Source organism: Sciurus carolinensis, chromosome 8, assembly GCF_902686445.1.
Source record: "Sciurus carolinensis chromosome 8, mSciCar1.2, whole genome shotgun sequence".
In the NCBI taxonomy this organism is placed as follows: domain Eukaryota; kingdom Metazoa; phylum Chordata; class Mammalia; order Rodentia; family Sciuridae; genus Sciurus; species Sciurus carolinensis.
Window position 1 is genome coordinate 9,160,654 of NC_062220.1, and position 17,165 is coordinate 9,177,818.

At 38.2% G+C, this 17,165-nt stretch overlaps 1 protein-coding gene across 2 annotated transcripts in view; it reads right to left on the reverse strand.

The window, feature by feature from the left end:
• Cntnap2 (contactin associated protein 2) overlaps positions 1–17,165 on the reverse strand; it is a 1,961,892-nt gene that overhangs the window by 1,082,507 nt on the left and 862,220 nt on the right. For both annotated transcript variants that reach the window (XM_047561468.1, XM_047561470.1), the window contains exons 7-8: positions 16,019–16,162; positions 13,116–13,380 (exon numbers count right to left, since the gene is read on the reverse strand). In XM_047561468.1, the coding sequence (XP_047417424.1) occupies positions 13,116–13,380; positions 16,019–16,162 (409 nt within the window). The remainder of the gene's footprint in view (positions 1–13,115; positions 13,381–16,018; positions 16,163–17,165) is intronic.

The window sequence follows — 17,165 nt, forward strand, 5'->3', positions numbered from 1 at the left end:
CTCTCTACTCAGCTAATGGTATGAGGATTTTGCAGGTCAGTCCTGATTCCTACTTTTATATCACACTTCACATATTAGCTATTGCCAAATGGTGATGGTTCTGCCTTCTAAATGTTGTTTTTTCAAAGAATGTATCTTTTCTCCATCTCCAGAGTTATCAGTATAGTCAAAACTACCTTTACATACAGTTGAACCATGCAAGTAGTCTCTGCCTCATTGTCTTTCCCCTATTCTTATCTCTATAATCCCATTCTATAATCTATTATCTATTCTATCCATCAATGTAACCACCATCTGTACATATCCATTCATCCATCCATCTACTCATCCATCCATCCATCCATACACCTGTCTATTCACCCATCCATCCATCTATCCATCTATTCATCCATGAATCCATCTACCTGTTCATCCATCATCTGTCTGTCCTATTATCTACACAGAAAGCAGAGAGATCATTGAAAAATTATATCATATCACTTTCTTGAGAAGATATTGTTCAACGATTTCTCATTCTAACTTCTTATGATAGTTCATTACACCATCTGCTTTCTACCTACCTCTAAAAACTAATGTCTTCATTCTTGTCCATTTCTACGTGCCTTTAACAGTCAAATGCTTTCAAGTTATAAGTCCTCTATTAGGTGTGTCCTCTCCTAGCTTGACCTTTTCTTATATTTTATGTCCAAGATCATATTTAATGTCCACTGCTCCTCATCACATAGTTACCACATGACTGAAAGGTATTGTGCTAGTGTGTGAGTGCCTGTGGGTGTGGGTGCATGTGGGGAAAGAACCTTAACTCTTGAACAAAGTAAAACCCTTAAAATTCAATAATTCTGTTTCTAATTGAGGGCTATCTGGTCTTCCTTTACCACATTTGAATTACACATGGTAACACATATGTCATATACTTGCCTACACGTGCACAATACTGTTTAGCCATGTGTTATGAATAAAGACCTTTGTGGCTTTTATTGTGATCTATGTATATTTTATATATTTATTCAGTACAACGAAGGTACAGTCCTTAATTTTTGACATATTTGGTACTCATCGTGTTACAAAGATGACTGAGGAGAGGAAGGAATGTGTGTGAATGTCTGTCTGTCTGTGTGTGGTGTGCATGTGGTCTACAAACTGCCCTGGAATCACATCGCCCAGGTGGGAGGATGGCTGGGGAGGATGATTTCTCTCCCTCTATCTTATGACTCTCCTAATAGGTTAGTAAAGGGAAGCAAAGGTAGTGTAAGGCCTTTGTTGGTATCTACAGGAAAGGAGTGGCATCTCAGGAGGTGTACATAGCAAAATGACAATAAAACATTGGACTCTTTTGATGACCGTTTGTGCCAACGGAACACATAGACACGTTTGCCTGCGCCTATTGCTGATGATAATGAAAGGATTATAGTGAAGTGAGGTACAGAAGTCAGTATTTAGAAAAACAGAGCTCAGAGTTTGTAGAAAAAGACGACAGTTATGATTTAAAATAATGCATACATGTACTGCAAGAACTAGCTCATAGTATGGTTAGTCGTGAACACATTAGAGAAGAATCCACAGAGTCTTTGTCATTTTGAAGGGTCAAGATTCGAAAACAAAAACACAAGAGAAGACTAGGATTTTCCAAAGCATAAATGTTGGGAGGGAAAAGGAGAAACTATAACAACATAGAGTCAAGCAATAAAGAAATAAAATCTCTCAATGGACCTAAATGAGACCTCAGACACAGTTTGTGAAACTTGTTCACTTGCTAGCATGGGAGAAGAAGTACGGTGGGCGAGCTACCTTCTCGGATCAGTGTTCTCAGCCTCAGCACTACTGATATTTGGTGCAAAATAAAACTGTTGATGGTTCGGTGGGGGATAGGATTACTATCTGTGTTTTCTGGGATACTTAGCAGGTCACATGGCCTCTACCCACTAGATACCAGCAGTGTCCCGTGCTCCACCCCGAGCAGTAACAACCAGATATGTCTCCAGATGTTGCCCAACATGCCACGGGGTTCAAAAACACCCCTTGGAGAGCTGCTGCTTTTGCAGACCTGCCCCTCAAGATTTCTTCTCCCCAATTCTCCATATTCTTTGTCATGATTGAATTAAGAGTAAAAGAAGGGGAAAAAGGAGTAAAGTTGGAAATGATCATTTTTGTGACGTAATAGTAAATGCTTAAATGTCCGAAATAGGGAATGATGGAACCCAACGCTTTATACGATCTGACTTAATGTCACATGATATTCCTGTCTTGGTATTCTCTATTCCAAATCATTCGAATGTGGCAAATGGAAACGTGATAACCTTCAATCAGAGAGAAAATTACTGAAGTTTAAGGGTTTTACTTCATTAACGATTAGAGGTTCTCCTCCACTGTGCACACCCACACACACCCACAAGCACCCACACACTTGCACAATGCCTGCAGCACGGAGGCACAGGAACACAGCTGCCAACCCTCTGTTTCTTCAACAGCCATGCCCACCGGCAGTGACACGTAATCGTGCACTGTGTGTACCAACCCTGCTCCGGGCAGTGGAGGACGGCACATACAGCATCCGCTTTTTCTATCAGTTGGGAATTATTTCTCATAAAGACTATCAAGCTCTTTGTTTTCCTCGTCCAGCAATTTATGGACAAATTATTTGCAGTGTACACCTCTGACACTTATTATCCTGCAAGAAATAGGAGCTAGTAACTTTGGTTTGACACTTACTCGCCAATGAATATACCCACATGATCCAGTTTTTCCATTTTCCTACATAACATTGTATTATGAAGACTATGGAGCCAAGCAGAACATTTATTTACTGTGTTTCCCACCATCACTAAAACATGTTTGCTGCGGGTGCAGTGGATGTACGATGGAAGAGTAGCGAGTAGGTAGACACCACCTGGTCTCCTGTGAACCCAGGGCAAATGTGCTGGGGTTGGGATGGAAGAACACTGAGCGTGAGAGCTACTTCTGCACATGCCCTTGGAGTGACTCTACGAAGTTATTCTGAAGCTTGCTTCACTATTTACCTATCAATACCATTACTGCCTGCAATTGCCCAAGTAAAGGAAATCAAAGATGGCAAGATTTGATTATCCACAAACAATGCTGCCCTGGACAAAGCAAGTCAGACCCGGCTCTCCCAAGTGGACAGCCTCTTGGTTGACTCCATTGTACACTGGGTTAACCAAGAGACTGGAAAGCAAGTCTTACAGAGAAGGCAGAAAAACTTTGATCCCTTCTTTTTCCCTGGAGTTATCATGTCAAATGCATTCCCAAGCCTGCAGAAGAGAGGAAAGCTAAATTAATTTTAATCATGCACATTTCTTTTTTGTATTCTGTGTGAAAAAAATAAATACAAAGGGAATATGACTAATTTCAGGTTTGACTTCAAGTTGTACTTCTGAGAATACATTTGTTCAAATGTATATAGACTTTTATTTTATTCATATAATAGTTTACCCAGTACAGCACTAGGCTTCAATATCTCCTTTATTTGAAAAAAAAAAAAAAGAAAAAAAAAAAAACTACACCAAAAAAACTTCTTACTCTAAAAGTCTCAAATCAAAATTCAGGTCCTGATCAATTTCACACACATTAGCTTCCCACAGTCAGGCAATTATTTCCTCTGAGATACTAGTTCATTCCTTTCACAAGGAATTTGGTTCCTATAAATTGATAAAGACAAGAGAATTATGAAGTTATAGTTTATAGCAACTTGGAGATAACTCATTAGAATAAGTCAATCAACAGGCTATTTGGAAACATGCCACATGTAAGATCATGGTAGGCTTGTGGTAGAGAGGAAGAGAAGGGAAGGTCTATTGTCCTCAAAGTTTTAGGAGACTGGGCATTTTCAGAGTAGTCAAATGTCTGAACAATGCAATAAATCAAACAAGTAAAAACAATAAGAATCAATCGACTGAAAACAATAAGAGCAATTTAAAATTATAGAAGGATTGAGGTTATTATGGGACATTCAGGGTTTCTGTGGAGGACACCTTCTGTGGAGGATTTAGTTTTGAAAATTTAGGACTTCCTGGAAAATTTTTAAGTAAGAACACGAACCAGCGAAGCAGATATTTTGGAATTTTAGTCAGGTGGGGATGTGTGGAATGGTCTTACTTCGAGAGGCAGGAACGGAGAGAGGCACAAGGAGATTGTGATGGTTCAAGTGTAAATTCAACAAAATAAAAAAGCAAAGATGAAAGTATTGATCATCTATTTTCTGACAAGTGTTGTAATAAGTGTTAGGAATACAGATAAGAGTGAGATATGGCAGTTGAGGTTTGTAATTTAGAATGGAACAAAGAAAAATCATTATTATTCAAGATATAAAGGAAGGGATGGTAGATCGTCCCCTGGGGTTGAGACATGAAAAGACACTAAAACTAGACCTTGACAGGTCAAGAGGAGTTTGCCAAGAGGCTGGACAGAGGGAAGAATTGCTGGCAAATGGTGGAAAATAGTCAGGATACAATACATTTAGTAGAAAAATGGAGGCTAAATACTCCAGTTGGGTTCAGTTTGTACATGCTCTCGTGTAGCAGGATATGAAACTAGAATTTATCTTTTAGGAAATGGGAAATAATAAAGTATTCCCCTTTGCATTTTAGAAATATAAACTAGAATAATGGGGGAGAAAATATAGAAACAAGGGACATGATTTAGAAGGTTCCTTTGAGCATCCCGGTGAGGCAGGATAAGAATGCCATTGCTGCTGGGCACTGCGTTCCGCGGTGTTGCAGAGGCACCGTTACGGCGCCTGATCCCCATGGGCCAGAACCACGGTGCTGCATGCAGGCGAGAGCGGCGCCGCTGAGCGAGCGCCCGAGGGTGCTGACCTTAGATTTGAATTTTCTGGAATCCTCCTCAAGCTCTTTAATTTACTAACTGGGGAGCTGGAGGGTGTTGCTGATTTCTGTGCCTCTGTTTCTTCATCCATAAAATGCAGAAGATCATGGTCTCTCTCTGGAGGACTTGCCGAGAGGATTAAATGACTTTGTTTGTTTAAACAAAGTGACTGAAGTATCTTTGTTTAAACAGTGACTGAAGCAGGGGAAGCGAAATGGGTATCAGCCAGGGGACAGGCTGGCCCCAGAGCCCATGCTCAACTCCTGTGCTACAGTAAATAGATCCGTGATGGAAGACCCATTGGTTCTGGCAGCTCAGATGCCCTCCATTATTTTTGACCAGGTGAGGAGATGATGGATGGGTGAGGTGCTTCAAACTAACTGCTGATGACTGTGAAATCATTACCTGTGCCAGGCAAAGATGGAGGACAAGATTAGATTTTTCTCTAGGTTTTGAACTTGGGTCATTAGAAGAACGATTTTACCAATGATGTTAATCAGTTACAAGGAAGGTTTCTCAATAGCATCTAACTTTGGAGATCCATGGAGCCTTAAGCAAGATAATTAATGTAATTGGCTTAGCACAGTGATAGGCACAGTATAATCCCTCAAGAGCATCAGCCATAACCACAGCCACCATCATTCATCTCAGGAGGAGAAGCACGTCTGGATGGCCCTGGGGCCTCATGTTCTCCACCTTCAGCAGCTCAGTAGAGAACGGGCTCAGCGTGTCTGAGGACACAGGATGGAGGAGGGGGCTGATGTCAGCCACTGGGCTCTGGGGACTCCTAACCCTATAATTATGTAGAGCATCACAGGGGCAAGACCCTCACTGCTGGAATCCTGGCCATGGTATCAGCTAACCAGGTATACTCAACCGAAACTAAGAGCTGGGGTATTGTGCACACTTTACTATTACCCTGCTTCCAGTATTTCCTCCAATACACTAACAATCTCTCTGTGTCTCTCTCTCTCTCTCTCTCTCTGTCTCTTTCTCTCTCTCACTCTCTCACATGCACACACACACACACACACACACACACACACTAAGCAGCAATGGTAATTTGGTGACAGAGAAGAAGGGGTAGGCAGGGATTCGGCATGGATCTGCACAGGGATTGACAGAGGCATTTCAGGTTGGGAGGTGGCTAAAATTCATGTCCAGAGAAACAAGCAATACTCATGGACAGTAGAAGGTTGCAGCTTAGATTCAAGCCAGCAATGTGAGAGTGAAAACCAAAATGGTAGACACTGGGAATGAGAGAGGAGAAGAATACAGGGAAATCAGAGGGAAGCAGTACTCCAATGTCGTGCAGGGAGCTGCAACATGGTGCTACAACCAGAGTCAGCAAGATCCCCTCGCAGCCTCTGCAGAGGTTCCAGAAGAGGGATCCAGTCTTTGAGAGAATCCCCCACATTGAGAAGTGCTAAAAGAAAGACTGCAGAGCTTATGGAAGAGCAGACATGGAAAGCAGACAATCTGCATCTTTTAGATAACATCATTGGCTAATAAATGCTACAGCAAAGATCTATGCAGAATTTTAATTGTAAAATTGTACTATGGGGAGTAAAAGGGAAGAAGCATTAGCTGGAGGAGAGAAAAAGAATTCAGAAGTAAAGTAAAATTTCAGGTGCCAGAAATGGGTTGTGCTCGAGTTAGAGAAGTCTCAAGGGAAGTGTACTGGAATAAAATAAATCATGAAAATGAGTCATGATTAAAGATGGAACCAGATACATAATTATTTCTTGATGCAAATGTTTACCAAAGGCAGCTACTTTCTAAGCAATACTACGCATCTCCCTTCAATTTCTTTTTCTTTTTTTCTTTTTTTTGCAAAGAACTTTTATAAACAGAGACTAAGAAAGGTAAGTAGCTAAAAACTACATGGATAGCCAGAGAACTCATATACTCAACTTATATCATCCCCTGAAGAGGCTCCCAAGGAGTCTCACTAGAGACTGTGGGATGCCTTCCCACCCAAGTCTCACCTCCACTAGTTAACATGCCGAACAACAGACAAACCCAGTCAGGCTACATATTTCACAGATCATGTGAAATTCATGAAAAAAAAATATAGGTGATCACAGATGCTACTATCTGACAATCAGAATCTCCTGGTCAAGCCGATTACCCTGGGGTACTTTCTGTTATGAGGTTAATGAGGGGAGGGGAGGATAGAAGGGAAAGATTCCAATCCAAAGCCATGGACTTATTTTTTTAAATTATTATAATTATGGAGTTCAGTAAGCCTGATTGCTTTGTATCTACCCTATTTTTTTAACTGAAAAAAAAAATGAGATACTCAATGGCCAAATTATCCAAAGTTGACTTAGCTCACTTCCATTATATAGCTCTACATTGCTGAAGTCTAACAGTCACCAATAGATCCCTGGGCAACGTTTCAGCTCCTTCACGCAGTTCCAACTCCTGCAAGTTAATGGAAAGTTAGGGAAGGAGGCCTCTTTGGCAAGGCTCATTTGTTCTGCGTCCCTCTGTGTTCTTGTTCTGGACATTACTCCAAGAACATGGGTATGTACATTAACTATGGATTTTCTGAGCTCTATTCTTTGGTGATCTTTCATTATTTTTATTCTCATAGTTTTTACTAGCGATGGCTGATTTTTTTCCTCTTTGATTAGTTATTTGTACAATAAACTGAAGCTTGAAAAATATGACCTGACACCATTGGCACTTTTTACCTACATTTCATCCATAAAGTTGAGTAAAACTTGATCATGTCTTTTGAATTTAAAAAAATTCTCCTTTCTCTCTCTCTCTTTCACTCATACACACACACCATCATGTTTTATTCATCTTCCTTTTAAAAAGGCAAAGCACATTGTTAAAGGCCCCCAAACCTTGTAGAAACTAAAATGGATAGGCATCCTGGAGTGTGATTATAAATTAAAGTGTCCCCTGTGCTTTCTAAAGAATAAGTCAATACCTAATATCGCAAACTACCCCCAGCCTTTTTCTTTTTCTTTCATCTTGGAATATGATGTGTCTATTGTAAAAAGTGCACCAGCACGTGCTGAAGTATAATTAACTGTGAATTTCCACTCAGCTTGTCTGGAGATGGTGTGGGCTGGGTGGGAATCGAAATGTAATAGAAAGTCATGGTGGTAGCACCCCAGGAGCAACATGCCCTTCATCCCACTGCTTATTACTAGACACCACGTGGCACTTACAGCAAGTCTACTTGTGACTTGGGAGACTCAATCAGCAAAATGTGCCGAGGATACATCTAAGGACATCTGAACTTATGTCTAGATATCCCAGCACCCAGAACCCAGTGTTCAGCTGGAGACTCCAGAGCTGGTTTTGGCTCCAGCATCTCAAAATGATGGATCTGGGTTTTGCTGGAAGTTCTAAGAGATCTATAAGCACATAAAAAAGTAAGACGATCTAAAGATAGATTTTAGGTCACTCGCATGTAGAAATAAATTATGTAGATTACTTGGTAATAAAGAAACTTGATATATTGACTCATCGTTAAGACCTAAATAAATACATTGCTCCCTGATGGCTAGCTATGGTTTTAAGGAAAAGGTCTTGTGCATATGTGTATGTATCTTTCCACCTATGCAGGAAGTAGTTTTAAAATTACATGGAAGATGGGCATTTGTTCAGAATCTGTTATGTATATTTTAGAAAAAATGGTTATACACCCAATCTCCAGGTTTTTGCATTGAAAACAAAATGTTCTGTATGTTGCATAAATACCTTAAAGGAAATTAGGTTGGAGCTTATTATTTAGGGACAAACTTCTTAAAAATTGACTTCTTAAAAGTATGCTTTTAATTAAGCAGGGAAACTATAATTTTTAAATTGATAAAAATTACTCTAGGGAATTTTCCACTTGTAATATTGTTAAACATTATACTTTTCAGAAATATCATTTCCCCTATTATTTTATAATATACTTATTTTAAAATACTAACTGCTAACTGTAAAAATATAGATACTAGGAAACTATATTAAGAAGTTAATAAAATAACTGATAACTCACCAATTATGGATAATCATCAATAATTGTTCAGATCTTACTTCATTCTGACTTTCAAACTATCTATGTATTTGTAAAAATAATGTTTGGGCCATATTCTACTTACATTTTCATAAACATTTTTATTCACAATATTATGTTTTCCCAACATATTAAATTTGACTTGAGAACATGATTTATTTTGACATGGTAGAATTCCACATAAGTATACACTCTGTAAAATCACTGGTCCATTTCCAGCTACTTTTATTATTGTTTTTATGCTGAGACAACTATCTCTGTTTATTTCCTTATCTTCAAGATTTGGAATGACTCAAAGTCAACAGGTCAAAGGGGATTAACATTTTTAAAGTTTCTGATAATTACAGTTTAAACTTAAAGAAGATTCCATATGTTACTAAAAAACTTCCAATCAATTTACTTTATAAAGCATTCTAAAATAAATCTGTTGAAATATGTGAAGTGATACCTATATATACATTATTTAACTTTTGGGTTATGAAAATTTATTTAAGAAATCTTAAAATAATATCTGCAATTTAAAATCATAGAGCTGGAAATCATTTCCTGGTAAACAATTAAAACATACAAAATTATGTTTATTATGAAAAAAAATTTCTTATATTGGTGAATAAGATCTGTCACAATGCAAGTTATCACTGAACTTGGGAAACTGGCATGAATTCATCTTTGAAGGAAATACTAATGGGCTGTCTCTAAGGAAGAAGTGCCCTGTTGCTTGAAATAGTGTCATGGGTGGTACCCGGCAAAAGCATTAGCCCAGATCAAACTGGAAACTTCCAGCACTTCCCAGAATGTCCCCAGCTATAGGACACCAGATAGCAAGGCCTCTTTCTTTGCATCACCCAAATCACACTCAGTTTATAAAGATATTTCACAAAGACACAAGCTAAATAAAATGAGATGTAGATTTTCAGTGGAGACAGAAATTCAAACAAAGATGATCTTTGCTGTGTACAGGTATCTAAAGCATCAGCACTGAAACTGCAGCAACTTCTATATAACCAGAACAAGGGGGTTCAAACACTCGAGCTCAGTCACATGGTGAATTTAGGAGCAGGGCACACTCAAAGGCTGAAAGTCTTTGTTTAGACATAGATGAGAGAGGTTGAGAGTTGGAAATCATCTTCTTTCCACGCTATACATGTTAAATCACATTTTATAGCCTTAGTAATATAGGAAAACCAAGACTGTGTATTTCTCTACATATTTGTTTATAATTGGTGGCACAAAATTTAGACATTTTGCAATACAAACCTTATTTAAAGTAGAGGGTGGTTTGTTTTTGTTTTGGGTAATATATCAGATATTAATACTTTTTTATCCTACTCAATTAAATTACAGTATTGTTCATGAAATTCCCAATGGAATGGTAGAGTAAATAACCACAGGAAAACAGAATTCTTGAAAATGCCAACTCTTGCAATGAGAAGACAAATCTGTGGGCCAATGTTTGCCAAACCAGTTTTAGAGCATGAAATCACTCTAGTGGGCCATGTCAATGTTTTTAGTAGAAAAATCATAAGAAAAGAAAATACACAATTTGTTTTGACAATTAATTACAACTGGGAGGGGAAGATAGGAGGAAATGGTGAGCAATCAATTGAATATTCTTTTACTTATGAGATTTATTTTAAATTAGTCCCCAAGGACAACACTGTCCAGACAGAATAAAAAATAAAGGGCTCGGAATCAAGTGAGTTACCAGCATCCTGGAACAAAAAAACATATTAACTAAAGTCCAAACCAAGTCACAAGTGACTTGAGCATCTCTATGCTCAACATCTCTTGATCCACTACTGTATACAGTGTATATAACAAAATGCAATTAGTGGTATTTTTCTCTTTTAGATCTTCTGCATTTCAGAATTTTTGCAACCAAGATATTTCCAAAAATAAGTAAAATTGTTTACATTCTTCAATGTTCATGCTGGTAAGAGTGGAATAGATGTGAGATACACACACACACACACACACACACACACACACACACATAAAATATATGTATGTACTTATATATTTACATATTCCTTCCTTTGTTAATGTAAATGACTGTGTCTTAGATTGTTTTTTGGTGTTGTTACTTAAACTAAGTGATTTATACATTAAATTGAACTTGGTAAAATTCAAATGAAATTGTCTACTATGAACTCCATATGTACTTTTAGAATGAACAAGTATAAGACAACATTTTAAGTAGATTTGTTCTATTTACGCACACCAATCTTTCTCAGATGTAAACAAGGATACCTAATAAGTCCTTATTTTCCAATATGTGTACAGGAAAAGAGAAACACTAAGGTATATTCATTGAAATAAGATTAAGACTCTAGAAATATTTAGATTTTAGATCAGTCTCCTTAAATTTACCCAGATTTTTGGCTAAATTGGCCGACATTCTAAAACCTATTTTATCATCTTCAAGTAAACCTATTACAGTAAGTTAGTTGTCACAAATGGAATTCCTTTGTTCATTCTTTCTGTTTAGTTTTCAAACACAGCTTCAATTATGTAAGAGCATCTTGAGTCTTATATTAGACCAAATCAAATTAATAAGTGTTTGTTAATCACTTATTTAAGGTCTTATTATTTCAAATACAATGGTTCTTGCCACCTGGAAACCCCCCAGCAAGTTAGGATTGCTCAGAGAATGCTAGGAGGGAGGATATCACACTAATATTTTTATGTGTTTAGTTGAGAGAAAAGAATCTTTAATCCTAACAGTGGGGTGTTTTTCAACTGTAGTAAACATTCATGTGTATTTGTTTTGTCTTATTTTGGTCTCTCCAGATATTTTCTATTTGCTCTAAATCTCCCCAGGTGAGCTTATACAGGGAAGAAATGATCAAATATGGTTGATCAGTCACTTGACTGAGCACTCAAGGAAAAAGGAAAACTAACAAAGCAAATAGAGAGAAAGTGAATATCTAGGTATTTTACAACAGCTTTAGATTTCAGTAATCCTGAGGCATCTCTGAATGGACAGTTTTTCCATCTTCTTTGAATCCTTTCTAGTTACAGTCCACATAGCCAAGCTGTAAGAAGCACACAGCCCATTTTACAAGAAAGCCTCTGTCCTTGGGCAGGAGATACTCTGTAATAGAGCCCCAGTTCAAAGGGCCAGAGTACTGAACATGACAATGCTCCTGGGAAGCTCTCAGGCACTGTGACAAGAGCTAGAGAGAGAAGAAACCAGGCCTGTCCACTCCAGCACTTACAGCCTAGTGGGGACTGAGGGGGCCACAGGCACAAAGTGTCAAAAACCACTCAGGTGTGTGCCCAGAGTCTCAGGACTAAACGTGGCTTGTTTAGAAACCAGAACCCGGGTGTACTTGAGTCTCTGTCCCAACTTCCTCTCTCAGTACTTGGCATATCTGTTCCAAGTGCTCAGTAAACATTGGCTTTCTTTCTGCCTCCTATCTCTAGTATGCTTTTCACAAAAATGAACACGTATATTGCAAGGAATTTGTACAGAAATAGGTGAAATAATATTTATGAGCTCCACAATGTACCTATGTTTTCTTTGTTTTCTCACACTTGGAGGTATCAGCTTTCCTTGTACCATATCAGTCAGGGAATATTCTAAGACTGACAAGTTTCATCAACCACCTAAGCCTCAGCTTATCTCTCACTACACCACAAAGTTTAAAAATCATCCTGTGTGGTCAAGCCAGTCTTCCTGCAGTTGGTACACATTTACTCATTCTACTTTATATTCACTTCTCATTCATTTTTTTTTTCTGACAATCTGCATAGTTTTAGCAGGATCACTTGGAAATTTTGATTTATGAAATTGAATAGTCCTTTACACTTATAATTAAATCAATATAATCTTTGTCACTATTAGGAAAAGGTACTTGAATGTCCATAAAGGCAAAAAATACCAGATACTGTCATGTTACTACAAACATTCTTTGTTTTTAAACATGAAATATTCACTTAGAGGAAGAGCGATCTCTGTATTAACTCCGAACTAGCATTAGTTGGGAGAATTAGAGATATTTGATGCTTGAAGTCAATCTCCAACTTCCTTCCTACCTACACCTCACCCTGGCTGCAATTTTCAGTTTCCCTTACTCAATCAGCATTCAGGGCAACCAAGTAAGAATTCGAACATCTGAATCAAAGTATGATCATGAACACGGAATCCCCACATTTAAAACAAAACATGGATATAATTCCCAAGCTTCAGTTTTAGTAATCACAGTAGCAGTTTCCAAAGCAAATGCCAAATGGTTTCACTGACCTGAGGAAATATCAATTTGACTCATCTTGGTCTGCGTGCCATTGATGTGAACGGCCACTTTGCTTTCTGTGAGGTCGATCTCCACGTTGCCCAAATTATCTGCAAAGTGACTAAAGAGCAGGAGACCGTTGGGGTTCCAGGTCCTGAACTGGAAACTGACTGAAAACAGGTCCTGCTCAAGCCGTCCAGGCACCTCCAGGTAACTCGTAGCGTTGAAAAAGACAGGCACTGTATAGGGCTCCACACAGGAGAAACTCAAATTTCCCTGCAAAACAGAAAGACATGCTTTGGGGGCAAATGCAGAAGAAAATAAAAATCCATATAAGACTTGGCAAAGATACAGTTCTACATACCTAAAGTCCGAACCTGTGCCAAACTAAACAGGCAGGGTGGCTGCAGGGACTCAGTGAGAGAATGTGCCATTCTAAATCTCCCCTGAGTATAAGACCCAGCATTCAGCAGCCAGTGGCCGAATGTCAGGGGTAGCAATAAGCACCACCCATCACGAGACTGACAGCCTGTCAGCCTGATGTGATGGGCTGACCACAGGGTGCAGTGTGTGTAACTGGGCTGCAGACTTCATTGTGGACCTCTGGACATTTCAAAGACAGCAATGCTGCTGCTGACGGAGCACGAATCATCAGAAACATGCCTACCATCTTCTCTATGGTCAATGTCAATGGTCATTCATAGACAACTCAGTGTGGTCTCAGTGGGAACTATGGTCATTGGTTTGCTATGTATTAATTAGATATTTTGGGGCAAATATCATTGGATTTTATCTACATAAATACTACATATGAATTAGTATTAATTGGCATCTTTATAATTGTGATTATTTCATTGTCCAATTCAAAAAGCCCACTTAAATTCCCATGAAGTATGTTCACATCATAATGCATTGTTTATGGAATTAGTACTATAAATGTACTTTTGGTATAAATGAAAAATTAATTTACCATTTAGATACACAGAATTTTATATCCAAATGCCTAAGTACCTTTCCTTTAAAAGTCTGAAAATACACATTTGGTTCCACTTTCTTTTATCCCACCATAATATTTTAAGGAAAGTAATTTGATGACATTTACCTCAGCTCTCCATCTCTTTCTCTCTTCCTCCCTCTCTCTCCCCTTCTCAATACCACATATATATCCCAGATGCCTAGTTATTTCATTTTAGCACATTAGCCACTAAATCTAAGGTAGGCTGCCTTTCTGAATTAATATTCAAATTAAATTTGCTCTGTACCTCCATAGATGATTGTTTTTAAATGCATGCTTTTCCCGTGAAAGAACTGCCTATGCATAATAACTGAGATGTTATAATTGCCCCCATCCCTGGGTTGTGGGAATGGTCTCAGAAAATGTAAAGATCCTTCCTAACAGTGCTGACTCTGGAGCTGGTGCACAATGAGGAAATGGGTGTGTTGGCAGAAGGAGGTGAATGAGTGCTGAGTCAATTTCACTGAAATAGCAGCACCTGACATCATTGCAAAGGATTTCTCATATAAATATTTGTAAGGCTCATTGAAAACTGTCCTATTTGTCTCTATTCTACCTAAACTTTTCATTATGCATGTATATTTTGATGCAAATGTTTATTCTATGTCTGCTCATGCAATTTTTGTTGAAATAGAATATATGTGTAGATTGTTTATGTTTTATAAAATACTCATGCTATTCTGGTTTTGAAGAGAATTTACAGTCACAATATATTTCACAGTTAAAGTTAATTTTGGAATGTGACTCCATGGAACAATTCTCTGTAGTTTGGGTACTGAATGGGTACATCACAGTACCAAAGAGGTTTAGGCAGAAATAACATTTTGCCTCCTCTTAAAGGTGCAAACAGCAAGCTGATGATTTGGATTTTTCACCTTTCCAGTTTGAGCAATGATTCCTACAAAAGCTAAAGGACTCTGGGACTATTTTATTCAAAACTTAAAATAGCATGCGTGGCCAGGAGCGGTGGGGCATGTCTCTAATCCCAGCGAGGAGGGATACCTATTTGTCCAATCACTGTGGGCACCCAAGGCTCCCGGGGACGGGGGCAGGGGTGACAAGGCCATCAGGGTTCTTTCAGAGCACAGTGCAAACACCCATGATATTATCTCCTTCCATGACTCTCAGATGTGTGGGTGACTAGCTTCTAGGCTTCCTGTGCAACACTTCCCCGTCGAAGCAGCTGGTGGCATTGCAGAACCATGGGCTACCCCCCACTTAATGTGTGAGCCAACATCTGTCAGGGATCTTCAGCAGGGTCATAGGAAGGCAGGTGTGTTGGCATGTTCTCCGAATTTCGCTCTTCTCCCTAAATCTAGTGAAACCTGGAACCAACTCAGCCATGAGCCAGAAGAAAGCTACCAATCTGCTCCTGGGGCCCAGCTTTTGTTATATACAAGGGTAATGGAATTTTAATTGCATAACATTTATTATGATTACAGCCTTGACAAGAAGGGTATTTATTTACCCATTTGAACACATACTCAAAAGCACAGAAGTGTGTATATTAAAGTTCCTGGTTTAAAAGCCATTAAAATGTTGAATGAAACCATATGGGAGAAACAAGAGCCTGTGTTCCCAGACATCTGAAAACAGTACTGCCAATCAAGGACAGCTAACCTGCCAGGAGGAAGCTCCTGCTGAAGGACTTTTGCTCTCCTGCCATGTCATTCAAAAGTATCAGCCCTACTGTTCTGTGCTCCAACTCTATAAACCCAAAGCTGAGAGCATGTCAAGTGCCTGCACAATACCACCTAACTAACTTATTTTATACTGTTGAACCCAACAGAAACATGATGAAAAAATCCTATGATTTAGTGTAGTTGTTCAATACCCCGTTTAAAACATGTTCTCTTTTTAGGGATCAGTATTTTGCGGGGGAGGGGTGCAAATGCTTACCACATTTGATGGCTCTAACTTCTTCCTCCTGGCAAGATCAGTAATGTTGATGCCATTGTAGTTAATGCTTTCCATGCAGCCTTTAAAATTCTTTCTACTACTGGAACTTGGCTTTCCAGAGAAAGGTATGCCTCCAAAGGTTATCTTTAAGAAAAAAATAAGAAACAAAAAACTGAAATGTAAACATTCATTAATAAACTAGACAAAATTATTAGTGCAGCCAAAATGAGGTATCTTTATCTGAATCAAAACATACAAACATTAAAATGTTTTGCCAACAAAATCTTTTGCTCATCACATTGTTATTATTGAAGTGCATAATGGAATCGTTAATTTTGATCATGTGATTATAACTTGGAAAATAAAATAGCAACAACCTCTTGCATTTTTGTTACCCCCAAAGGCATTTTATAAAATTTCCTGAGATTGTTTCTAAAGATGTTATCTACCAAACTTCTTTTATCAAGTAATATTAAAATATATTTTTCATGTTTATCATTCAAAGACATATTGTCAATAAATGCCTCTAGTAATCTTGAGATAACCAGCACTAATATAATAAGCTGATAAAACTGGAGCCCAAAGCAAGGAATATTATGTTTACTCTGTGTAGACTTACCATAGTCAAATAACAGCAAGAGTCAAAAGTTCATTAGACTTATTGAGTATAGAGCAGAGTTCCACAAATGTCATTAGTGTATTTATAGGGACTTGGAATTTGGGGGCTAGAAGTTGAACTGTATAGCATAACGATATTCCAAATTCATAAAGTCTTCCAAATTCTAAGGTATAAGGGCAATATCTCTTAATATGTTCCTTTGGGTACTATTGCTTACAGGAGATGTGTAATTTTCATGTATCTCTGGTCAGTTTACAGCATTAAATACATACAACACAAATTAGACTTAATATCTGTACTGCCAGGAAGGACATTTACTATTAATAGTGTATTAGGAAATAAATCCCACTACTAATTAGAGTTGTATTATCAAGACACATAATCCAGGTGGTTATTTATCTTTTAATAATTTTTATCAATGTTCCCATTATCATTTGTTCTGTAAGGTAAAAAACAATTGTAGCAACATTCTTAAAGTCAGGACTTCATATCTGAAACATAAGGCAAAAATATTTGTGTTCTAGAAGG